The sequence below is a fragment of the Pipistrellus hanaki genome (genome assembly GCF_964339955.1).
Source record: "Pipistrellus hanaki genome assembly, chromosome: 14".
NCBI lineage: Eukaryota > Metazoa > Chordata > Mammalia > Chiroptera > Vespertilionidae > Pipistrellus > Pipistrellus hanaki.
This window is the reverse complement of record NC_140516.1, coordinates 40,438,615-40,465,820: the sequence shown is the minus strand read 5'-3', so window position 1 is coordinate 40,465,820 and position 27,206 is coordinate 40,438,615. Positions and strand designations below refer to the sequence as shown.

General features: G+C 43.1%; 1 protein-coding gene across 3 annotated transcripts in view; it reads left to right on the top strand.

The window, feature by feature from the left end:
- STN1 (STN1 subunit of CST complex) overlaps nt 1–21,701 on the top strand; it is a 32,891-nt gene extending 11,190 nt beyond the window's left edge. For 2 of the 3 annotated variants that reach the window (XM_084904024.1, XM_084904023.1), the window contains exons 6-10: nt 746–866; nt 2,031–2,205; nt 7,659–7,781; nt 10,947–11,019; nt 15,578–21,701. In XM_084904024.1, coding sequence (XP_084760150.1) covers nt 746–866; nt 2,031–2,205; nt 7,659–7,781; nt 10,947–11,019; nt 15,578–15,735 — 650 coding nt within the window. In that variant the 3' untranslated portion in view covers nt 15,736–21,701. The remainder of the gene's footprint in view (nt 1–745; nt 867–2,030; nt 2,206–7,658; nt 7,782–10,946; nt 11,020–15,577) is intronic. The other variant, XM_084904025.1, reaches the window with a different exon arrangement.
- The last annotated feature ends 5,505 nt before the right edge of the window (nt 21,702–27,206 follow it).

Sequence of the window (27,206 nt, the reverse complement as noted above, 5' to 3'; positions counted from 1 at the left end):
CTATTTCTGCCAAAATAGTTGTTATTCTGGGGGGGTGTCCAGTAGCAAACTTGTTTAGCTAAAAGTCAAACTTCTAAGTAGTTCAAATAAAGGAGATTAACTATTTAATGGAGGAAATTACATTTTATAATATGTAATTTTATAATTCTCTGGAAAAGCAGCATTTCTTAGATTTATTTTAAAGAGAAGTAACTATGGACAAATTGGGAAAGAAAACAAATGATTTATTATGTACAGTTGGAAGATTTATTTGGATAGCACAGTAGTTCCTAAAGTGCTTTGAAGTTCCAAGTATGAATCCATTTAGGGCAGAGTGTTCATATTCTTCAAAATGATGGAGATTTCTTGAGTACTATTAAGCTCATTAACTGAACCAAAACAGCTAATTAGATATACGACAGTCCAGTATCATCTGCGTGATGCCCTTTGCACTGCTCTTGCTAGTGTTTGCTTGGGAATCTCTAGGAGGGCCCCTGTTGTCCATCACTGTAACAGCTGAACGAATAAGCTAATGTGCTCGCCCTAGTCCCAGTCCACCCCTGGCCAAGCATGACATTTAGGGCACTGCCTTCCCTTTTGTATGATAACTGGGAACTATTTAGTGCATCTAGACTGTGACTCCTGGGCACCAACGAGGAGACCCTCTGAGTGCCTCATTTACTGTCATCCTAGCAGCAGTTTGGACAAGGGAAAGAATTGACCTTGATGTAATTTCTGTGATATATTTTCCCCCTCGGCTCCTTAGATAAAGTGGATGATCCAGTATGCAACATTCAAATTGCAAGGATGCTTGAGCTGCCCAGTATCTACAGGAAAGTTTATGACCAGCCTTTCCATAGCCCAGTTTTAGAAAAAGAAGCACTGAGGTAAGTTATGGCCAATCACCGCGGAAGGATGTGAATTCATTAGGAAGGCCATGCCAAGGGAGCCCTGGTGCTGGAGTGGCCCTGGGTACTCATGTGAGTACCATCATCTTACTCATGTGAGGCTTTGGGCACATCTGCTCATCCTCCATGTGCCTCAGTGTCCTCGTCCGTAACGTGAAGATGAAAGCAATGCAGATGTTCCAAGGTTGTTGTGAGGAAAATATACATATAACTAGGGTCCCTAAAGGAGTTGAGTTGTTCTCAATCGGGGCTGGTTTTACTCTTTTGTGTGTGTGTGTGGAGACGGGGGTGTGGGGAGGGAAAGGGGGGAGATGAAGGGCATAAAAACAGGAGGAGTAAGAATATATGGGTATTTTTTAGTATATGTATACATCAAAGAACTCCAGGGGAAAAAACAAATCAGTAATAGTGGATACCAAGGAGGTGGGAACTGAGAGTAGGATAGAAAGGAGGCTTCACTGTGTACACTTCAATTTAAGGGAGGGAGAAAAACATTGATGAGAGGAACAGCAATCGGCTGTTTCCTGTATGCTCCCTAAACCCTGGGTATGTGCCCTAACTGGAAATCACACTGGTGATTTCTTGGTGCACATGACAACACTCAACCAACTGAGGCACACCTGCCAGGGCACACTTGTTTTCAATGTGTACATATTACATATTTTTAAATTGTATTAAAAAACTACTCAAACGATAGACCTGTATAAAGTAAAAAGTGAAATTCCTCTAATGTCCTGTCTCCTGCCTCAGAGCATGCCCTAGAGGTTACTACTGTCCCTAGGTTGGTACATACCCCTTTAGACATTTTTTTCTGTGCAAACACAAGTAAGAATATCTACCCATATATTCTGTGGGTTGTCATTTGCTTTTTTATAAAAATGGGATCATATCTTACAAACTGTTCTGCAACCCGATTTTTTTTCTGAAGCGATCATGAATATCTTAGTTCTTGTAGTCCTGCCTCATCCTTTTAAACAACCACACATTGTCCATAGTATATTGGTCAGAAATATATTGATGCTTTCTTTATGTCAAAGAAAGCACCAATATAGTGTTGCTTTTCCTAGCCAAGTTTCTGTTTTAAACATACCAGAAAGGAACAGAAGTGATAATTTTCTACATAGCTTTTTACCACTTCCTCAGCAAAAATCCAGGTGACCTGGACCTTACCAGTCTCACATGTTTGCTGAGTGAAAAAGCCAACGAATTCCTCATGAAGAACAGAGTGCAGACCTTTTACCAACAGGAGTTGGAAATGGTGGAGCCTCTGCTGTCCCTTGCCAATCAGCCTGTGATTCATAGTGACTGCTCCAAGCAAGTAAGTGCAGGTTGCCCATGGGAGAATTCCAGTCCACTGCCCCAAATCGGCAGCTGAAGGATGTGAGTGAACGTGACTGTGGTATTAAGATTCACAGGGTGGACCAGGGAATAGAGGCTATGGTTCAGTCACATGTCCTTTCTATTCTGGGAAGGTTACTGACCTCTTAAGAATTTCATGAGAATGGAATTGCCCTTTTCCTCTCGCTTAATCTCATTAAGCTTAATCATTGGGTAGAAAAAAAAATAGTCTAAACATCATAGTACTTAGTTTTTAGTACTCACTGAGATGGGCATTTAATTTCACCAGGAGTCAAATGTTGGGGAAATAAATGAGAAGAGGTAATTACCCTTCCAAGATTATTTATTGAACTTGAACCAAGGCTTTTACTGACTTGCTGTTTCTTCTTCAGAATAAAGTTAACCTATTGCATTTCAGGAGTTTGAATGAAGGCCGAGTTGTATTCATCCTGTTTTATATGTAGAAATTTTAAGTGCTTTAAGTCATTTTTATTTCTCCTGGAAAGCGCTATCTCCATTTTTTCATCCCTAGTGTTAGAGGTGAATTTCAGTTGCTTGGCGCTTCCATATTTGCTTGGAATTAAGAATTATTTGAGACTTTGTTGTTAGGCTTTTCCTTTTATTTCAACTCTTGGGTTTGTTGTTGTAACCTAACTTGTGTTTATTATTTCATTGATTCCACAAGTGTATGATATCTGCTTAAATGTCACCTTCTTGCCGAAACCGGTTTGGCTCAGTGGATAGAGCATCGGCCTGCAAACTCAAGGGTCCAGGGTTCAATTCCGGTCAAGGGCATGTACCTTGGTTGCAGGCACATCCCCAGTAGGGGGTGGGGGGGGGTGCAAGAGGCAGCTGATTGATGTTTCTCTCTCATCCATGTTTCTAACTCTCTATCCCTCTTTCTTTCTCTCTGGGGGAAAAAAAAAAAAAAATGTCACCTTCTTGACCTCCATGGCCAGCTGCTCTAATGGCCACCTACTTCCTCCCTAGGTTATCACCTGTGTTCATATCTCTCCTTATTTGTTCACCTGCCTGTTCCTCCACCAGAATTTAAGTTCTCTATGAGCAGATATCTCATCTGACTTATTCTCTGTCCTCTAGAACCAGGGCCTAGGACAAGTCTGTCAGAAAGTAGGTTTTCAATAATTATCAGTTAATTGAAGAATGAGTGGTTTTTAAAAATTCAAATAGTCTCCGAAAGTATCTACTTAAAAGTAAGTTTCTTTCCCATCCTCCCTCCTTTCTCCAGAGACAGACACTAGTGTTACTAGTGTCACGAATATCCATCTGGAGATAGAATATCCATCTGCGTATGTAAACTAGAAGTAGTTGTATCCCCCTTTTTTTACACAAATGGTATCATGCTAAACACTAGTATTCCCTACCTTTTCATTGTCTTATAGATCCTTTCCTAGCCGTACATAGATTTGCCACTATAGAATAATCTTTTGTTACATGTCCCATAATTTAGATAACCACCCTCTCCATTCCTGGACTGTTTAGATGTTTTTTGATCTTTTGCCATTACCAACAGGGCTGCTCTGAACTCCCTTGTTAGTAACATAAGTTATACTTCCAGCTTCAGGCAGAATAGATATCATGTCCCCATCCAACTTCCTAGGTACGACCACTGCTTCTCAGTTTCATTCATGAACCTAATTATCTCTTCCTGACACCAGGCTGTGTGTCCAGTGACCCATGATTTTGTACACAGAGATGAGGGATATTGTTTCAGGAAACACCAAGGCGGAGAGGGTCATGACTGGCCGCTTTGTCCTGGGCCATCATCACTTCTAAACAGTTGCAGCTCTCCAGCTGTGCCCTGACAGCAAGATTGACCTTCTTCCATTTAATCATTTAGAGGGGGCTCAATGCCAAGTTGGCCTCCAAGGACTTCTGACCATTCTGCTGGCATGTTTGGAAGGAAAAACTTTGAAGCTTAACGAAGACCATTTTCTTCCTGTGAACCAGCTTTCCTGCAAAGGCTCTAATTAAGTAGAGAGACTTGAGGTCCCTGAGGACTAAAAGGCTCCTCCATTCAGCCGAAACCGGTTTGGCATGGATAGAGCTTCGGCTTGGGGACTCAAGGGTCCCGGGTTCGATTCCGGTCAAGGGCATGTACCTTGGTTGCAGGCATATCCCCAGTAGGGGGTGTGCAAGAGGCAGCTGATCGATGACTCTCTCTCATCGATGTTTCTAACTCTCTATCTCCCTTCCTTTCTGTACAAAATCAATAAAATATATTTTTAAAAAATAAAAATTAAATAAATAAATAAATAAATAAATAAATAAATAAATGGCTCCTCCATTCAAAACAAGAAGGATTGCCTATATCTTTTGAAATGCTTAGAGAAGAATCATGTGTCTGCCCAGTGCTGTATGTTTAAAAAGCAGTGTATATGGCATTTTATTTATTTTGTCTTTGGAAACTATTTTTCCATCAATTATGAATTGTTCCCTCACATGGCTCTGCTTGGGGAGGTCAGTGTCATTCAATCGAATCCAGTTTAATTGAGCCTGAAAAACTAGGGATGCTCTATAGCGATGGTGAAACCCTAGATCTTTTGGTACTTTGTGTTGTCATACAGATGAAAGCTCCATAAAAAAAATCATTGTGATAGTGATATAGTTGACAGGGATAGGGAGAGTGGGTTTGAATGCTTTCCCCTTTCTTTGTTTTTCATCGTGCTCTTCGTAGCAAGTCCAGAAACCTGATAAGCAGGCCTTGCAAATCCATTGTTTCTTTGACAGCTGGATAAATGTTGAGTTTATTTGGAAATGAAGACTCTATATATATTTCAGAGATCCACCCAGTTCCTGACCTGCAATGCGGAGAGGCCTGCTAAGGCTCAGCATGTTCAGCCAGTCAGTTTTTTTCCTCTGAGTAGCTTCAGTTTCCTGATTCGGATGAGTCTGCTCTTGCTCTTTAGAAAAAGACAAGAAAGTCACAAATCCCAGGCCAGGAAGAGCTACTGGCTAGTAGAGATGATTGGAGGTTCTACTCTGGAGACTGTGTCTTTATAAGCAGCAGGGAGATATGTCCCGAGGTCAGTTGAGGCCAGTGTTTTTGGAAAGGAAGCTTCACATGTTGTTTATATTTACAGAGAGCCTTTTCTGTTGGGTCCGCCTTATTCACAGCTGAAACTGTGCTTTTGAGCTCGCAGGCCTGGCACCGTGTATTCCTGCTGCTTGGTCTTAGTGAAGTCTGGGAGGAGGAAGCAGGCTTTATGTATGATCTGGGGATAATCAAGAGTCTTTTTTTTTAATAACAGGAATAATTATGTAACAAACATTTCTAGTTAGTTTCCAACTTGATAAAGATGTAATATTAACTTGACCCTTAAGAATCCTTATATTAAATTGACTAAAGAAAATGAATCTCCTTAGAATTATGAAGATTTAAGTAGTTAAAAAGTTTTGTGGGGGAGCCTATATTAGGTTGTGTTTTCCCTAAGAAAGAGGACTCATGCATGTAATTAAAAATGGCTTTGTCTGGAGCCCTCCTGAGTAAAAAGATGTGTGCCTGAGGATTGGAAGGTGTTTATTCTAAGCACATCCAGATAGCTTTTCTGCCCGTGGGAGTCGTCAAATATTTCTGGACCTTATTCTCCCTTCAGAGAGTGGATGTTGTCATAAGGTGGAATGCTTGTCAAGTATTAGGCTCTAATGTTCTAATGACTAGGTTCTGCAGTTTGTTCTGTTAAGGAAAAGCTTAGAGTACAATTTAAGAGTCTTAGCTCAGCTGGTGTGGCTCAGTGGTTGATGTTGACTTATAAATCAGGAAGTCACAGTTCAGTTCCTGGTCAGGGCACATGGGCTTGATTCCCAGTAGGGGGTGTGCAGGAGCCAGCTGATCCATGATTCTCTCTCATCATTGATGTTTCTATTCCCTCTCCCTTCCTCTTTGAAATAAATAAAAATAGTTTTTAAAAAGAGCTTTAGACTGCCCTCTTCAGCCCAAAAAAACATAAACATTTGCCAAGATCTATTAGATTAAAACAATGCCTGTTAGGGAGGCCTCTTCTAGAAAGAGATGGTTTCTCAGAGATGGATTGTCAACACTCAAAGCCATTTAGGAGTTCCTTTCCTTTCCCTGTCACTTTGAGGAAGTGTTGTGGGCATATCTCAAGCACATCCCCTTTTTCAGCATCTCTGAGGTGCTGCTAGACAGCCTTTACCAGTCAGCACCTTTCACTGGAGATAGGACTTGGCCTTCAAACACTTTTTTGGACACTTTGCCATGTTTCTTTCATGCTCTCATCTTCTTAATATCTTGAAAAATTTGTCACATTAAAAATGAATCTATAGCTGTAGCTGGTTTGGCTCAGTGGCTAGAGTGTTGGCCTGCGGACTGAAGGGTCCTGGGTTCAATTCCGGTAAAGGGCACATGCCTGGGTTGCAGGCTCGATCCCCAGTAGGAGGTGTGCAGGAGGCAGCCAATCAATGATTCTCATCATTGATGTTTCTGTCTCTGAAATGATACACAAAGTCCCCAATTCAAGAACCACACAATCTAGTAAACCCTAGGACATAGCTGAAAACCTAGCTTCCTTGGGATAAGAAATAGGATGACCTGATTACCTCTCTAGGCAAACCTTTCTCCTTGAAAAGGGAAGAAACATTGAAATTGAGGAGACAGCAAACTGACAGCAGCTGAGTTCCTTCCATATGGTGGGCGGTCTTGCTTCACTCTAGGAACCCTGTCCACCTTTAGCCCCCGGAAAGGTCTCTGTAGAGCTTTTTGCTGCCTTGTTCTTCATTTAAAATAAAGAGACTGTTTAACACTTTCTACATGCGGGAATCCCCAGCTTATTTCAGTGTGTGTGAAATTCTTTGAAGTCCTTCCTTAGGGAGAGATTGTATACAGTCAAGATTTTTTAAAATATATTTTTATTGATTTCAGAAAGGAAGGGAGAGGGAAAGAGAAACAGAAACATCAATGATGAGAATCATCGATTGGCTGCCTCATGTACATGCCCTACTGGGGACTGAGCGCACAACCTTGGGCATATGCCCTTACCTGGAATTTAACTGTGACCTCCTGGTTCATAGATTGATGCTCAACCACTGAGCCACACGGGCCGGGCTATAGCCAGGGTTTTAATGAAAAAGAAAAAGAAAGAACTAATATGTATACGGTGTTTTAGTTATGAATTAAAAAAATAAAGATTGTCCATTTGAGTTGTCCATTTTATATTATTGAATTAATCAAAAAATCATAACTACCAGGTAAGGTGTGAAACAGTTATCAAATATCCTGCCGGAACAAACTTCTTTAAATACTATCCTGCTAGGCAGGTGCATACCTGGATCTTTTTGACTCAGCAGATAAAAAGCCTGTTGGGTGAATTCATAAACCAGTTGGTCTAGGGAGTTGCTCTCATGTGCTATAAGATGGGACTTACTTTTTTTTTCTTTTTCTTCTTCCCACAGGCAGATTTTAAGAATGACACCACATCCAAGGCAATTCATAGTATATTTAAGAATGCTATAAAGCTCCTGCAGGAAAAAGGATTCATTTATCAGAAAGATTGTGGTTTTGATAACCTCTTCTATGTAAGAGACTTGCATCTTATATATTTTTTCTTCTTAGCTTCAACTGCAAATATGTTCATTACTTAAGAATACCTATTTACTGTTTTTAAAATCAATCATTAAAAACTCACATAAAGTAAGGAACCCCAAGGTGCCACATTTAACAGTATATTCTTTTAGACTAGGGGTGTCGAACTCAATCAGAGAAGGGGCCAAAATCTAAAATCCAGCCTAAATCGCGGGCCGAATGGTTTACTGAACAGTCATAAACTGACAATGTCATAAACTGACAGCGGAGTGCAGTGATGACAGCGCGGTGCGGGCCACACTGCAAGGCCTGGCGGGCTGGATTTGGCCCGCGGGCCTTGTGTTTGACACATGTGTTTTAGACATTTATGTATTTACACATACACTCATATAAATAGATATTCCTGTGGCTTGCTTTGTTTTACAAAAAAAGTGATCATTCTCAAAACCAGGATTTCTCATCCTCAACACTATTTGGGCCAAATGATTCTTTGTCATGGGGGGGCTGTCCTTTGCATTGTGGGCTATTTAGCAGCACCCCTGGCCTTTACCCACTAGATGCCAGTAGCAGCCCCCCCGCCCCAAGTTGTGGCAACCAATAATGTCACCAGACATTGCTAAGTGTCCCCGGGACAGTTAAGAACCACTGCTCTGAACGCTCAGCAACTTTTTTGACACCAAAATAGCACACAGCATCCTTCCATGTTACTATTATTATATAAATCGACCTCATTCTTTTTGATGTCTGCTTGGTATTCCATGTTATGAAAACTTGTCATAAATGTTTTAACCCCTTCCCTCTGATGGACATTTATGGTGGCTCCAACTTTTGCTCTCACAAATAGTGTTGCTATGGCTATTTTTGTGAACTTATGTAAATATTTCCGTAAGGTTGACTCTTAAAAGAGGAATTGCTGGAGCAAAAGCATGTACCTCTAAGCTTTTGGTCAACATAGTGTGATTGGTCACCCAGAAGCTTGCCCCAGTTGACGCTCTCACTAGGGCTATAAGTGCCTGCTTGTCTCATACTTTCAGAGTTAAAAGTTCCCCTCTCACTGCCTATCTTTAATATTGGAGGAGCCAGGCTGAAATCGGGCCTCGTCATGACCATTGATATCGGGAGCATAGATGTGGCTTCCGCTACAAGTGATTGTCCTGGAGACAGATCCAAATTCTGAGGCATCCCAAGGGGAATGATTTACAGGCATGATTCCCAAGGGGAAGCTTCCTTAATAGGACATTTTCTTGATAATGATTTAATCTAGTGATTTCTAATTTAAGAGCAATTTTGAAAACTAAAAGATGTTTTAAGTACTATTTCACTAGCTTTTTAAAAGGGTATTGCAATCTGCATAAGGATGACTGCAGTCCACTCCACCTCGGGAAGGGCTTTCAGGAGTTGGTTGGTTGCAGAAGCTCATGATGGCAGCTCACCTTAATAACGCCCCCACCTGCACCTACCCACACCCAGTCACAATTTCACTGGGAGACTCCACGGTTGGCCAACTGAGTCTATAGAAAGCAGCTCTTCTGAGGAGCAGCAGGACCGTTGGGCAGCAGCCCATAGCTGAGGTGTGGCAGCGCTAGGGCACTTCCTCCTATGAATCAGTATGAGCTGGAAGCGGGTGATGAAGCAATAATTGCTCTCTCTTCCTCAATAGAACCATTCTTCTTCCCCGACTTCACTCCTCCCCTTTCCACTTAACTGCCTGGCCTTGTTGGTTTGTGTTTTCCTGAGGGCCTGGCCTCAGTGAAATAATTATTACAGTAATGTAGACACTTCTTTTTATATAAGGCTTTCCAGCTTTCAGCAGTTCTCACCCAATTTAATCTTTTTTAAAAAATACATTTTATTGATTTGTTTACAGAGAAGAAGGGGGAGAGGGATAGAGAGTTAGAAACATTGAGAGAGAAACATCGATCAGCTGCCTCCTGCATACCCTCTACTGGGGATGTGCTCACAACCAAGGTACATGCCGTTGACTGGAATCGAACCTGGGACCCTTCAGTCTGCAGGCCAATGCTCCATCCACTGAGTCAAACTGGTTAGGGCCAATTTGATATTTACAATAACTTTGTGAAAAGGCAGGCAATATCAGTGTCCCCATTCTTAAATCTGGTCACTCTGTCAATCCCATCAAACAAACACTCTCTATATACAGGGTGGGGCAAAAGTAGGATTAAGTTGTGAGTACACAAAACTGAGTTTATTCTTGTACTATAAAAAATATGAACAACTAGCCCCACCCTGTATGTATTTGTTTGCATGCTTTTGTTTTGTTCTTCCTCTTTTCCTTCCTTCCCCTTTTTTTTTTTTTTGTTGTTGTTAGATTTACTACTGAACATGAAGGGAGACCCATTTGTCTGGTTTCCTCTTATCTGTGCTGGTTGAGGAAGGAACTAATTAGATTTAAAATATTAGGTGTGATGAAAAAAAATCAATTTAAAAAATAAAAAAAATAAATTAGGTGTGGAACACTGAATATTGTATGCTAGCCTTTACTCGTGCTTTTAAAAAAGAATAAACTATATAAATATGTTCATAAGTGCATATAACATCTCTAGAAGGATATGCAAGAATCTAGTAACAATTATTGGTTTTGGAAAGAGGAACACAGGGCTTAGGTATCAGAGCTGGAAGGAAGTCTGACCTTTGAAGACAAAAAGGGTCTCAAGGGATAGGCTAGATTAGTTCTCTTGCTAGCTTCTCCTTACAGTTTTATTTCCTTTGTTTTTCCTTGTGATTGGGAGGAGAAATAAAATGAATGAAATGCAAGGCAGGTGTCAGAGCCCAGAGGAAAGACTTTGGCCCCTTATGCCCCTTCAGAAATATAATAAATAAGAGAAATTATATGAATGTATTATGAGTTTTTAAGAGGAAAGTTGCTCGTTAAGAGAATTCCAGTTTCTCTTTACACCATGGCCTCATGAGCCACCCCTGAGGACTGTACCTCTGGGTCATCTACAGAGCAGCAAGCTGCTGAGCGACTGAGCTGATTTGACAACAGGCCAAGTATTGAAAACCATGTGGTTGGTGTAGGGATGATGATTGTTATGAAATCTTTAGAAACCAACTTAAATACTAATTTGGGAGTCTGGATGACACAACCTCTATGTTACTTAACAACACTTTCTCTCTGAACCTTTTTTCCTATTTAGGTAACCAAAGAAGACAAAGAACTGTACAAAAAGATCCATCGTATCATTCAAGAAGACTGCCAGAAACCAAACCGTAAGTATTGTAACGCACAGGTGTCCTGATGCACTGGAAGGGAATGTTTCCTCCCAGACAGCAAGGGCTAGAGAGTCAGGAGACGGAAGTATGACTGATCAAGATACCTGCCCTCTCAGAGCCTCAGGTCCTTCCTCTCTAAAGGAGTTAAGTTAGGCTCGCACAGTCGTCCTGACCTTGGCTACACGTAAAATTCAACCTTGAAACTTTTTTGAGCATATGAGTACTCAGATCCCACTCGTGGGGATTCTTATTCACAAGGGGATGGGGTGGACATGACAAGTGAGCTCCTCAGGGGATCCTGCTATAGTGAGGCAAGCCACTGGGCTAGGATTTTTGTTGCTGTTGTTTAATTTATTTTAGAGCAAGAGAGTAAGGAGGGAGGGAGAAATAGAAAGAGATAAACATCAGTTTGTTGTTCTATTTTTTTGTGCATTCATTGATTGATTGCTGACTGGGGATTGAACCTGAAACCTTGGTGTATTTAGACAATGCTCTAACCAACTGAGCCACCCGGCCAGGGCCTTGGCTAGGATGTTTTGATGTCCTCCTGGCTCTCATGTTCTCTATGGTTCATGTTATTTCTTGCTTACTCTTTCCCCTTGTCTTTGAACCCAAACCTTAAATTTTCTTCTCTTCCAACATCAAGCCCTTCAGAGTTGGGAGGAATGGCTCCAGACATTACAGTTTATGAACAGTGTGATTCAGTCACCTTGAACCTAATAATTTGCAAAAGAAACGGTTTAGAAAATAGTTGGTTTTTGTGGAGCTAGATCAACCCCTAGTGGTTAGAAACTTAAACTGTAGGTAGTCTGACAACAGGCATTATAATTTTCATACTAGGTAGAAAGAGAAGAAAGCATTAGTCCTATCTTTAAGTCCTGTGTAAGCTGTTCCATCTTAAAGGTGACTTTTCAAAGTCTGTCTTTTGCAGACAACTGTTGGAATATGTCAAATGACAAATGTTGGAATATGTCAACAAATGACAGTAGGAGGGAAGTGAAAAGGTGTGTTAATGACCGTAGGTCTCCTCATCCTGCTTTCCTTCTCTCCAGAGAAGTTCACCTCCAGTCCTTTCAGCCCACGCCTGCCTGGCGCCTGGACCTGGTCCAGACTGAGTCACTGGGTAGAGCTGGACCAGGTCTCCAGCCCTGGTGTTTGATATGCAGCCCTATTTAGCTTTTAAGAACCGATGAGGTCAGAGCCCAGAGTGGCATGATGACAAATCTTAAACTTAAAGCAACCAATTATTTGAATGCAGCGTTTGTGGATTTCATTCAATGCGTTTGGAGCAATAAGAACACGTATTCTTTAGTTGGTGTCGGGGAGACCCATCTATCCACAATTTAAGGAGCTTTAAAGAGCAGTGAAATGCGGGGTTTCTCAACCAAGAAGGCACAAGAGGCTGCTTCCCATGTAACATCCTTCACTCGTCCTAGTCCCAGGTCACCTGGCCAGATTCTCAATTTTGATCTGCATTAGGAAAAGAGTGGATTGAAATAATCCTAGGGCCTGATAAAGCAAATGAAAGAAATTCACTCTTTATCTCTTAGGAGAACCAAATAGCCTCTGTGACCTAAGGGTCTTAAAGTAGCAGGTTTTATATCCACTTCTCATCCACAGGCTTTGGTGAGTGTGTGTGTCAGGTGGACAGTCTCTGTCACTCATTCTATAAGCAGGAGCCTCTAAAAGCCATCAACCCATTCCCCAGAAGTAGTAAATTCCCAGGAACTGAATTCTGGAGCTTGAATAACTGAGAATGCCAACAAAAATACCTTGTAGGGACTGTCTGAATGTCTACTGTGGCCACTCCTTTTCACAGGAAATATCTATGACATTAAAAACTTCATTCTGAAGAATGTATGCACATGATAAAAAGTCAAACAGTGCAAAAATACACACAGAAAAATGAGGCTTCCTCCCAGCACCGTGTACTCTTTGCAAAGGCAGTAGTTCCTTCTAGAGATGTTATATGCACTTAAAAACATATTTATATAGTTATTCTTTATAAAAGCACAAGTAAAGGTTACCATACAATATTTAGTGTTCCACACCTTATATTTTAAATATAACATTGGCTTCTAGAGGTCATTCAACAATACTACATATAGAAGTGTCTCAGTCTTCTTAATAGCTGTACATCATTCCATTATATGTATAAAAATATATTTGACCATTTATTTAACCACTAGAGGCCTGGTGCACGAATTTGTGCATGGGTAGGGTCCCTAGGCCTGGCCCATGATTAGGGCCAATAGGGGCCTGCCTTCATTCTGTGCCGCCCCCTGGTGGTCAGCGCATGTCATAGCAAATGATCAAACTCCGGTCTCACAGTCAAACTCCCAAGGGGACACTTTGGGATATAGAGATTCCTCTGGACCTTTTGTTTGTTTCTAACCTTTCATACAAAATATAATATTGAGTTTTTCTTTGTCAGGATGATTGGGGGGAGAACTTAAAATCTTTAGTCATTATGATTATTTCAGCAAATGTTAAACCTACAATAATAAAAGGACTGTAAATACGAGGCTTGTTTTAGATCCCTAAAGCACTGATACTGGATTTATCTAAAGATGGGCAGCAAAGCATGGTTGTAAAGAGCTGGACTCTGGGACCACTTTTCTTGAGTTTGAATCCCACCTTGCCAATTTGCAGCTGTGTGACTTTGGATAAGTCTTTACCTCAGTTTCTTTATATGTAAAATGGGAATACTATTGCCTACATTATAGTTATGAGGATTAGATGCATTGGCATTTTATAAAACTATTTTGAAGATGGCAGAGTAGGAAGCACCAGGAATCTGTCTCTTAGGCAACTATTGCATCTGTCTGGTAATTAAAAATCTGCCAACAAAGGAAAGCCCTGGATCTGATGGATTATATCATACCTTTAAAATAGAACTAACACCAATCCTTCTCTCTGTGTAACTGAAAGGTCACTTTGTGAATAGCCTTACCAGAGCTCTTCAACAGCAGAATGGCCTGTCTGAAGAAATAGTTTAAGGCTTTGGGAAGAGTTGAAGCTTCTTTAGAGCAGGTACTAGATTATGAGCATCTTCCTAGGTTATGAGTACAATAGAATCATACTTGTTCCCCATGTAAGAAGCCCCTACCATGGATCTCCTTTCATCCACACAACCACTGGTGAAGTAGGTGATTTTATTGCCATCTTACAGATGAAAAAACTGACTGAGATGTGAACCACTTTGTCACAATTATAGAGCCTGGACTTGAATTTGGGTCTGTTGGACTCCAACGACAGTTTTCCATCTGCACTCTTTTATTTGCTGCTTTTTTTTTCTGACACCACACACATAGTAGATGTTCAGGAAGTTTTTATTAAATTAATGTTGAAGAAACAGGCTGCAAATATGGAGACAAGTAGAGGTGGCAAGTTTTCTAGCAGTAACCCCAATAGGAGGAATAATGAGTTGACAGAGCCACTAGAGGTCAGAATTTAGCAAGTCTTCATTAGTGTAGGCTGCTGATAGTCTCTGACCCTTTGAGCTGGAAAGGACCTCACAGGTTCCCCTACTCCCTCCTCAGTCTCCCTCTCCATAGGTGAGAAAACTGAAACTTGAAGGTACTATGATTTGCCCAAAGTCACCAGCTGCACCGACTCCCAAACTATGTTCTACCCAAAACCACAATACCTCTTCAGATGCCTTCCTGGAACCTAAGACATTTTTTTCATCTGAAAAAATACATCCAGTGATTGTGAGCATGAGAGGCCAAACCTGCCCTGCCATGGGGCTTTATGTGAAAAACCGGGGAGGGTTTGGTTAATGCGGTTTGACTTTAACTCAGGCATTATAAATGCATTTTACATCATGATCCAGTAAAGTATATAATTATAGTGCAATAGATATGTAGATATAAATTATATTTATTTAGAAGTTGTTTTACAAAATGAGATTTATCCTACCTACAATGCAGTACATTCTGTAATTTTCTACTTTAGTTCGTTGTACAAAAAAGAATGGTAATCACAACCCACTAAATTGATTTCATGATTGTGCCACATTAGCACGCCAAGGGTGAACCTGAGGAGGGGCAGTGAAGTATTGAAGAAAAGACAGACAAGAGAATACAGCTGGCCGATACCGATTTGGCTCAGTGGATAGAGCGTCGGCCTGCGGACTGAAAGGTCCCGGGTTCGATTCCGGTCAAGGGCATGTACCTTGGTTTCGGGCACATCCCCGGTGGGGGGTGTGCAAGAGGCAGCTGATTAATGATTCTCTCTCATCGATGTTTCTAACTCTCTATCCCTCTCTCTTCCTCTCTGTAATATATCAATAAAATATATTTTTTAAAAAGAGAGAGAGAGAAGAGAGAGAGAGAGAGAGAGAGAGAGAGAGAGAGAGAGAGAGAGAGAGAGAGAGAATACAGCTGGGGCTTGCATCTCTAACTTTAACATGCATAAGAGTCATCTGGAGATCTTATAAAGATGCAGGTTCTGATTCAGGAGGCATGGAGAAGGGCTTTGGTTTAGAAGGAAGGGAGAGGGAAGAGGGTCTGACAGGTGTGTCCAAGCTTAGCCAACTGCCTTTTTCCTGCAGACATGGAAAAGGGCTGCCACTTCCGGCACATCTTGGCTTGTGCTCGCCTGAGCCTGAATCCGAGCCTGAGTGAGCCTGTGCTACAGCAGGTACTGGAACTCCTGGAGGACCAGAGTGACATCGTCAGCACCTCGGAGCACTACTACACAGCCTTCTGAGGACAGGCCGCAGACAGCCTACGCAGAGCCGGGCCAAGGAGAAAGGCCAAGTGCGTGCACTCACAGGCTCTGATATTAAACATCATACAGAGGCTTATGGATCAGGAGGCAATTATTTTAAAATCAACTATAAAATAAGGTCATTGGAGGAATGGAATTTGGCATAAATTCTGTAGGCTGCCTTTTACCTGCTGTATTCTTGGGATAAAATGACTTTCATCTCAGCCATAACACACAAGAAAGCCCTCTGTGTTGACCTGCTGACTGGACTGGGCATCCTTCGTGAAGCAGAAAGAGAGGAGACAGTGTTGGTGCATCTGTGTGTGTGTGTGGAGGGGCTCTACCGTGGTAAAGGGGCATCACGTGGTAAAACCCAGGGACTGCAGCCAGATCACACAGATCTAAAGCTTTTTAGAAGTTCAGACTGTCAGAACATTCTTGTGAGTCTGCTTTAATGGTTAAGAACCCAACGCCAGGAAGTGGCTCTCCCTGGATATGTGTCACTGAACTATGATTTCCACGGGTTAAGCACCAGCGGTGGGTCATGAGTCCAGGTTGAATGCTTTTATCCTCTCAGAGATGACAGTTAATGGATCCAAGGCATGGCTCTGTGTCCCTTTTCCTTCTGAGTTGAAAGGTGTCTCAATGCATTTGCCCACATTGAGGACATATGGGACTAAAGACATTGTCCCTTAAAGTCCTGAACTTCCTGGAGGCTTTCATGCAATTGTCTGGCTGCTGTTGATGTTGTTTTCAAGGTTATTATTGAAGTGCAGTATTTTCTGACACCATCCAGACAAAGACTCAGTATGTGCCCAGACAGGTGATGGAGTTATGCTTCTGATCGAGATGACAAGGTAAAGGGGAAAAATCTCCGGCATGTAATAGGCTTGTTCTGACAGCATGACGACAAAGCCAGCCAGCAAAAATAGTGTGGAGAAAGATAGGGAGTTAATTACAGTCATTTCACAAAAGGCACAACCGCCTCTGTCTGCTGTGTTTGCTCCTGACATAATAAGCTCTTAGGGGCTCTGCCCAAGAGCCTGTCGGCCTATATAGTTGCTCTGCTCTGTGTGCCCAGACAGGTGATGGAGTGGATGCAGTTCCTTAGTCAGGCTGAGGGTTGGTTCTGACAGATCACTTTCTGTTAATGATTTTTCTGACTTGACCCACACCTCTGCCCTGTTTCTAACAGTGATTACCCAGATGGCTGCCCTGTGTCCTCGCTGTCCTGTAGAATGGGGTCTACCTGGAATGACATCCCAGTGGTTCTTCCTTGAGGCCAGTAGCTTTTCCATATTGAATATATCTCAGGTTATTGGAACTGCCAGGAAGGAGTCTTGAATGAGACCATATATACTTTGCATACAGCAGCCCCACTTCTAGGGGATGATCACATGGGTGTGAAAGGATGAATGCACAAGATATCCATTGCTATATAATTTAGGATTCTATAATTGGGAAGAGTATAGGGAAAGAATAATTATGGTAGATGTAACAATGAAATACTATCCAACCATTAAAATACCACAGATATTTTTGCCACAGAGCACACTTCCCAATAGACTAAGTATAATACTGCTGGTCTAAAACTACCTCTGTATATGTATATCTGTATAGAGTGCTTCTGTATGTATATATATGTAAATGTTGCACATGTACACACTTATATACAGTTGACCACTCCCCGCTCCTAGAAGTACTTTCTGTACTTGGCTTTCAAGACACCACACTGTGCGTGCTCCTTCTCAGTCTCCTTTGCTCAGGGTTCAGTCCCAGACCACTTTTCTCTCTAGCTTTCTCCTTTGGAGAGCTCAACCAGTCTCATGGCTCCAACCATCTGTATGTTGAGAAGTTCTACAATTTATCTCCAGTTTGGACCTCTTCTGAACTCAAAACCCCAGCATTCAACTTCCTGCTGACATCTGCCCGTAAGTGTCTAGCAGACAACACAAATTTAACATGCCCAAGGCCAGGCCCCCAGTCACCCCTGACCCCACACACGCCCCTGAAGATTTCCCTAATTCAGGAAAAGGCAACTTCATTCTCCAGGTTGCTCAGGCCAACCCCATTGACTTCTTGCTTTCTCTTCTATCCCGTCCGCCCGCAATTATTTTGGCTCTACCTTCAAAATATTTCTAGAATCAAACACTTCTCCCTCCTCCACTGCCACCACCTGGACGATTGTTGCCTCCTCGCTGTTCCCCCTGCCTCTGCCCTCACCCCTCTTTAGTTCATTCTCGGCAGAGCAGCCAGTGATTCTGTGAAAGCTGAAGTCAGACTCAGTCATCTGCTCCAGCTCTCCCAGGACCTTTCAGTCCCATTCCAGAAAGGAGCCTAAGGCTTCTCTGTCAACAAGCTCCTGCTCTGCAGCCTCCTCTCCCCCTCCTCCCTCCACTCCGCTCAGCATCAGCATCTTAGCCTTGCAGTTCCTCACACACACCAGAGACATTCCTGCTGTAGGGCCTTTGTGATTGCTGTTTCCTCACACAGATAACTTCGTGCTGGGCTTCCCCTCCCCTCCTTTGGGCCTTTTCCTTGAGTGTCACCTTCTCAGTGAGGCTTGCTCTGATCTCCCTTTTGCTAATTGCAAACAACTCCTCCTTCCTGCCCAGAATTTCTCAGCTCTTAATTTTCTCCCCAGTACTTGTCACCCTGTAACACACCCCATACGTTTCTTATTTGCCTGTTTTGTTATCTGTTTCCCCAACAGAAGGATTATTCCATGAGGGCAAAACTCTCTGTTTTGTTCCTGGTGTATCCTCTAGAACAGTGCCTGGCACATCTTTCCAGCAATACCACCCACCTTTGTGTGTATGTGGGTAGCTGCCCTCTACCAGCTAATATCTTCCGGTCTTTCCTATGGGGCTTTCTCCAAGGTCTTGGAAGGCTATTTAGGCCAAAAGTGCTCAGAAGTGACACCCACTGGGAGCAGCCTCAGCCAGTGGGACCCGAGCTTTAAATACTCCAGCTCCCTTGCCCTTCCAGTGATCCATGTCTGAGGCATGTGTTCCTCACCACTTCCCAGAGTTTCTCTATGAGATTAAGCTCCATCGACCATGCTACCAGCTAATGATAGCCACCCTTAATTGGCTGCCTTCCCCTCCTTTACTCCTCCACTCCCCATAAATGTCTGCCACCCTCCCAAATGAATTGCTTCCTTTCCAGTCTTTGTCTCAGGGTCAGCTTCAGGATGAGCACTAATGAACACCATGCACACCAACATATTTGAGAAAAGCTGTATGAGTAATTCTACACATCAAATAGAGATTAATAGAAATGCTCGCCAAAGTGGTACACTTGTTGCCTCAGAAAGGTGAAATGTAAGATGCTTTGATATGTTTGTACTTTGATATGTTTATACTTTGATATGTTTATACTTTGATATGTTTACAATTAGCAAGAGTCCCAAAAAGAATAAAGCTGTTTCTTACTCCCCAACACACACTCACATTACCTGAATCACGAGAGTGAACTAAGGATAAGATGGGCCTTATATCCCACAGCAACATAATAACTCTGCTTAGATGCGACACTCGGAAAATTCTCTGGGGCTAGCTGCAGCTGGGTCACTGCTCTTGTACCCGAGAGCCACTAAAAGGTTCCCTCGAGGAGGAGGGAAGCTGAGCAAGCCTTCCAGCTCCCAGTGTGCACATGTTTCGGGAGGTGTGAACACTGACAGAGTTTATGTAAGCAAGAAGACAAGTAACGCTGCTGTCTCGTCCAGGATTCGTTTGAAGATCCACAATTATCCCCATGTGGTAAGCTACCAGTACTCCTCATCCCTATAAGACACTTCTTTCTAATTATTCCCCCTCTGATAGTGTGCCAGGACACTGGCTGAGAGAAAGCCAAGTGGAAAGAGTCTATTCAGTGATGAGGAACCCAAGACTTGGAGCCAACGGTCGAAACCAAGCAAAGTTGTAATTTTCCGTTGGTGAACACAACCATGCTTTGTTATTAGTGTGGTTTTTTTCTCTACAAGTGGCCTCTACAGCAGCTGCCCCAAAGGAGCATCTTGTTTCCATATTAAATTTTTGTGAAGCATATGGGCAAACTCAAAGGCCAGGATGAGGCTTGCTGGAGAAGACAGCAGCAGGCGCTGGGAGAGAAGCAGGCCATTCTAAAGGAATGGTGCCGGTGGGTGAAGAACCTTGTAAGTTTTTATTTGCATGATGGTCTACTGGTGGAGGCTCCAAATCCACATACATGAGTTTTTATATAATCCAAAATTTATTTTTTAAATGCAGTATATATAAATATATATATGTGTAATATATATAATTTTATATATATAATATATGTAATATATATATGATTTTATTTTTTATTGACTTCCAGAAAGGAAGAGGGAGAGATATAGAAACATCAATGTTGAGAATCATCGATTGGCTGCCTCCTGCATGCTCCACACTCGTGATGGAGCCCGCAACCCAGGTATGTGCTCTAACCGGGAATCGAACTGAGACCTCCTGGTTCATAGGTCAACGCTCAACCACTGAGCCACGTCGTCTGGGCTTTATTAAACTTTTATTAGGTAAACCCAAACAGGTAAGTCATAGCACAGTCCAAGGTTCTATATTCACAAGAATTCTAAGTCAAATTCCACATTCCAACTTTCTCCCTGTATGTGAACTTAAAATGTAGGCTTTTCTTTTGGAACAGTTATTTTTAGATAGAGACAGTAAAATTAATAAAATCATTCATTCAGACTGATTTGTTGAAAGCTTTGTGTAAATTAGCAGAAATTCTGGGCTTGAAATAGTGCCATTTTATTTCTTTAGGCCTACCAAGTTACCATGAGGAAACAGGTTTGCTACTCTTAGGGAACCTCTTTAATGATTTTATTTTTCTGTCAATTCTTACCCAAGGATATTTTCCCCTTGATTTTTAGAGAGAGTGGAAGGAAGGGAGAGAAATAGAGAGAAGGAAACATCAATGTGAGAGAGACACATTGATTGGTTGCCATATGCATGCATGCACTCATGGACCTTTCAGTCTGAGGGATGATGTTCTATTCACCGAGTCAAACCGGCTAGGGCTACCAAGAGTTTTAATCACTGTCCATCTGATAGGTAAGAATGGTTTCTGGGTTTAGTTTGCATTTATAATTCTTTAGGTATAAATGGTTGAGCATTAGTTCATTGTGGGCAACCTTTAAACAGACACAGTTCTCACCTGGGTGTTAGCCATTGCTGGCGGCAGAGGCTGAGGGCAGCCAGGGTCATATGTTCCATCAGCTACAGAATCAGCCCAGAGGCCAGCCACTGAGGTCTTAGGTTAATACGCAGCTGGAATTAACACCCTGAAGAACTTGAACCTGAAGGTTCCCAATTTGCTACTTCAAATGGTTACATCCCTGCCCAGATACTAACAATACATGAAGGCAACAATCTTTTAAAAACCAATCACCATATTGTCAACTCAGACCTCTCATAAGCTAGATGCCATTCAGTCCCCGGTCAGATTAATGTGGAAAACTAAATTGCTTGTAAGAAAGTGCTGAGTAAGTGGAGAAGATAGTTTTAGTAACAGAAATGGTCTTAATCCTGTCCCCACTTTCATCAACATAGCCTAATTATAATACAACTATGCTTGCATTCTCATTCTTGGCTGGGTTTGGTATCATTAATTGGAGCACTGGGCAACAACAATTTTTTTTAATTGATAGATGTTAGAGAGAAACATTGATTTGTTGTTCCACTTATGCAATCATTGGTTGATACTTGTGTGTGCCCTAACCCGGGATCAAACCCTCAACCTTTGAGTATTGGGACAGTGCTCTAACCACCTGAGCTACCTGGCCAGGGCCAAGTTACCATGTATTTTAGAACAAAGCATCAGTGATATCTGTCTCATATCTGTCTCAAAGCATCAGTGATATCTGTATGGCACAATTAAATTGTGAAAAGTCCTAAATTGTGTGATGTACTGATTTGCGAACAATTAATCAGAAATTAGGTGGCAGGACAATATATTAGCATGAAGTTTGTTTTTCCCATATTTTACAGTATTTGTTTTCAAGCAGGAAGTCAGCCTTGCCTCAGGAAGGTTTGGCTTGGGGGCCAAATGCATGTGTTGTTGTGCTGCCAAGCTGGCTTATACTGCCTAGAAGCCTGGAGCCTGGGAGGGAATGGAGCTTAGTGGACTCCAGATATTACAGATGGGGTTGGCAGGACTTCTGTGGAGTGGCTTAGAGCCTTTGTCTAGGATTCCCAGCTTCAGGGCAGATTCCCAAGCCCTACCCACTACTACTAATATTATTGTCCCACCAGCACAGAAGATAAGGTCTCCAAGCACAAGGTAACTTAAAATAAAGAGAAAAAAATGAATATGACAAGTCTCTCCCGCCTGAGTTTTGGAAGTAAGATTCCTATCACACTACAATTAGAATAAATTCAAGGTGAATCTTAAAACAAGGGCCTGTGCATTCCAGAATAGTCTCTTGAGTGGGAGAGAAAGGGACAATGTCAGGGCACAGTTCCAGGGAAATTGCTATGCCCCTCCCAGGGGAGCATGCTGCCTAGGAAAACCAACCGCGCCTGCAGAAACTATCGGAAATCACTACCTCAAAGAGCGAGGGAGAGAATATGTGATGAGTTTGTTTCCTTGTGGGGACCACCTTATCATGAACCAAATAGTTCATCCTGTCTCACCACCCTCACGCATGCAGACCAGCCAGAGGCAACCTGTGAACACAGGCAAGTGAGGGAATAGAATCTAATTCAGGAGAGGGCCCGAACCACCTGAGCCATGAGCCTTACTCCGACATTAAGAAGCTTGAAAAGGCCTTACTCAGCCCACAGTGGGCCCAGCCCAGCGCCTGGGGAAGAGTCAGCAAGCTGCCTGTCCTGTGGTTTCTGTCCCGTCCGGGCTTGCCTTGACCTGGTGGAGGGCAAGAAGTGGGAATCCTGCTTCTGGGAATGACAGCTGGCTTGGGAATGCTGGTGTCAGCGCTCTGCCTGGGGCTGGGCTGTCAGGGCCAGCAGACACCCTGTTAGGGTGAGCCGGCAACAGGGAGTGAGCTGCTATTTCTGTCCATGTGTTGTAGACCCAGGTAACCAGGAAAGATGAGAGGTGGGCAGGTTCTGTACCTATAGACAGGAAACAGATGTCGGACATGAATGAAATGGAACTGAGTTCTAATTATGATTGCACAGGGCTGGAGACTTGACCGAACTTCACTGTCCCCAGGTGTTTTCCTGGGAGGTAACTCACAGCACAGTCCACCTGGAAGTCTGTGTCAGGAGTAGACACAGAGTGGTGCTTAATAGCTGTGTCAGTGGGAGAGCAGTGCACTTACAGAGTGCCACCTGCGTGCACAGCCTCATGCCAGGTATAGAGGGGCATGCTGAGACAGCACCAGCCCTGTCTCAGGGAACTTCCTGTCATGCCTACATGATTTATGACCCAGGGATGCAAATGTATCTTGTTTGACTATCAGAGATTTAAAACTTTATACTACGATTTTTAAAAATTGGCTACCATCGGTATAAGAAAAAGGTACTGGTGTATGTGTGTGTGAAAGTATGTCAGTGTCTGAAAGGCTCCAGAGGAGACTGCTAACAGGGGTGGCCTCTTCAGATCGGGAGTTGGGGCCAGAAATGGGTGGGAGACTTGTTGCAATGTTTTATAATTTTTAAAATGTGTCCATTGTAAAAACTAAAAATAAACAAAAAAAGGATGTGGGAATTCACATAAAACTCCAGATTTCTGGCTTTTCTTGACAACTCAGAATTCTGGCAGCACTGGGAACATGTCATCTGGAAACATCTTGGAGGGAGGGGCCTCATGAATGGATGTTAAGCTGAGAGCTGGCATCAGCTTTACCTTTTGGAAAGACTGACTGGGCGGCAGAGTGGAGGAGCTGGCCCGAGGGCCAGGTCAGGGCAGGCAGTCTGCTGTGGGAATCCAGGTTAGGGCCCACAGGGCGGCAGTGGCAAGGAGACAGATGTCAGACGCGAAGGAAATAGAACTGAGAGGTAGGTAACCGAGGTAAACGGAAAGGCCAGGGGAATGCCCAGGTTCGGCCAGGCAGACCCAGGGAAGTGCCCCAGGAGTTTTAGGCTAATGGAAGGGAAGGAACACTCAGAAATGTGTGGGCCTTCTGACCCGGAGACAGCAGAAATGCTCTGAGTGCATCTCCTGGCATGCAAGGAGAGGCCCGCCTAGGCATGGCCCTTTGGGGGCAGTTAGCTCAGGCACCACTAGTGTCTCAGTGATTTACCAGAGAACGTGGGGGAACTGGGAGAACTGGAATTGGATGCAGAAACTTAATGCCTGTGCACTAACTGAAAAGTAGTTGAAATCCTATTCCTTAGGGAATGGATTTTCTTGGACCTGTGTGTATCCTTTACAGCTTTATTAGTCATCACTAAAGCCCCTTTTGGGTAGCAAAGCTGCCAGCAGGGTGCTGTTCCTGAGAGGATTACCTTGAGCACCGGCCCCAAACACCAACCCTGCGTGTCAACAAGCCAGGCTGCCCTGGCAACACCACCCTCCAGAGGGAGGGGCTGTGTCCTACCCCTGAGGTTTGAGGCTGGCAGTGCAGGAGCCAGCCTGGAGCTTCTGCCCTTCTCTATGCCCTTGAGATTAGCAGTCTGGGGTCTTCCACACAGGGCAGAAACAGAGCGTTCCTTGAAGGCAGAGAGTCGAGTGTGAATTGCCTCTGCTCCTGCAACAGAGCTCCTGTAGCCATGACAATATTTGATCACTTTTGCTACTTGAACTACAGTTGAAAATATTTCCCCTTTGAAACTACCAATTTAGTAATGCTGTGGCCTCAGACTTAATCCATAATATAAGCAAGATATCACAGTTCTGGCCAAAACCAGTTTGGCTCAGCGGATAGAGCATCAGCCTGCGGACTGAAGTGTCCCAGGTTCGATTCCGGTCAAGGGCATGTACCTTGGTTGCGGACACATCCCCAGTAGGGGGTGTGCAAGAGGCAGCTGATTGATGATTTTCTCTCACCTATGTTTCTAACTCTCTATCCCTCTCTCTTCCTCTCTGTAAAAAAAAAAATCAATAAAATATATTTTTAAAAGATATCACAGTTCTGGAGGCTTAAAGTCCAAGATCAAGGTGTCAGCAGGGTGGGTTTCTTCTGAAGCCTCTGCACTTGGCTCGTAGATGGCCGTCCTCTCCTCTGTCTTCACAGGGCCTTTCCTCTGTCTTCTCTTTTTATAACGAAACCAGTCCTGTTGGATTGGGGCCCACCTCAGTGACCTCATTTAACCTTAATTACCTCTTTAAAGACTCTTATCTCCAAATACAGTCACATTCCTAAGGTGCCAGGGGTTAGACTTCAACATATGAATTTTGAAGGGAGACAGTTCCGCTGATAACACCAAGTAAATCAGGGTTTTGACAAGGTCCCCAAGAGACTCTTGTGCACATTAAAGTAAAAAAAATAACTACCCAGTGCCTGCTTCCAGTGGACAAAACACCGGTGGATCTGTCTGGGAATAGAACAGAGGAGAGGGGAATAAGGCCGAGTGATTGTTTAGATGAACTTTCTCTCCATTCCATAAGCCTGGTAAGGTGGGAATACTCTAAACTTAAGGTAAATTTCCTCTTGAGGGGGAGTTGAGTAGGGACCCTCTGCCCTTTGGGGAATATGAGCAGGTGAGGTGAACATGTGAGGCCTGATGAACCAAAGCTAATGTGAGTCTGACCCACAGGAGTTAAAAAGTGCAAAAATAGGTTGGAATGCTTGAAATGTGGCTCTTCTTAGCAAACAGGTCATTTTCATCAGGCTTCCTTTATCAAGATGCAAGATATGTCTCTTGAACACCCCAGAAGGGGGTCCAGGAAGATACACATTATGTTCCTCCCCACTGTGCACAGCTCATTTTCCACCTCTGGCATAGGCCTGATGTTATAGTGACAGTTGCCATGGAGATAACTCCTATGCATGGATGAAGCTAATCTCAACCTATACTGTCAATCATATGCTTTAAAATAGAGATTTTTCAAGCTGTGTTACATAGAACTATAAGGTGCTTTCAGGGTTTCATAAACATTTTATTCAAATCTCAAAAATATACATTTGCCGAAACCAGTTTGGCTCAGTGGATAGAGCATCAGCTTGGGGACTGAGAGGTCCCAGGTTCAATTCCGGTCAGGGGCACATGCCTTGGTTGCGGGCACATCCCCGGTGGGGGGTGTGCAAGAGGCAGCTGATTGATGTTTCTCTCTCATCAATGTTTCTGACTATCTCTCTCCCTTCCTTTCTGTTAAAAAATCAATAAAATATATTTTTAAAAATAGTATACATTTGTTTTTTGAATTTACAAAAATACACTTGGAGGGAAACTCAAACAGCATGTAATATGAATATATACTCAAATTCTCATCTGACAGTAGCTTAAGGCTAATCATTCCCATATATATATAAAAGGCTAATATGCTAAGTGTCTGACTGGCCAGTCACTATGATGCACACTGACCACCAAGGGGCAGATGCTCAAAGCAGGAGTTGCTGAGCTGCAGTGACTTGGCAGCGGTGGTTCTCAGGTGATGTACCCCGAAACCAGGGAGGAGAGAGCCCAATTCCTTGTGGGGCTGGGCGATTCCACCCTCGGCCGTGGGTTTTGTTGTTGCTGGGGCACTGTTGGCCCCAAATCTGGTTAACTGCACACTTGTGTTTGCATTCCACACCCTGTACAACAGCAACTTTGCAGAGTGCCCTCTCACACTCCAGGACCCTTCAGGGGATATCAGAGAGCTGGTTTCGGCCCAATCTATGCCACCCAGGCTGAGGGACCCCAGAGGAGGGGCCCCAGAGGTGTGTCTGGCCAGCCGAGCCCACTCCTGCTCCACCTGCTTGCTGTTCAGGACTCCTCAGGGGATGTCTGCCCACCTGCTTGCTGCTCCCCCTCTTGCATTCTGGGACCCCTCGCTCCTTACTGCCCGCCTGCTCACTGCTCCTTAGCACTGCCACGGAGGCAGGAGAGGCTCCCACCATTGCCATGGCGCTTGCCAGCCTTGAGCCTGGCTTCTGGCTGAGCAGGGGGAGCACACTGACCACCAGGGGGCAGCTCCTGCATCGAGCATCTGCCCCCTGGTGGTCAGTGAACATCATAGTGACCAGTTGTTCTAGTTGTTCCACAGTAACAGTCGCTTAGGCTTTTATTACAGAGATAATTTTTCAAAACTATGTTTTAACTATGTTTAAAACTAAAATAATAATATCCACATTCAAGTGTGTTGTAATTCCAAATAGGAATACATTGGTGACCATGGAATTAAAACACTCATTATATATAGTTCAATAGTCAGCCCTGCAATAACTGGTTTATATGTTATACTTATTAAGACAATGTCCAACTACAGCTATTCAATAAGAGTGTCTGATTAGCTCATGCATATTTTCTTCAAATGGATTTATAGTTACCCCTTAAAACTAACCATGGATTGCACTGGTGAAAAGCAGGATATTTAAGAAGAAAATTTGATGACCGGTGTGA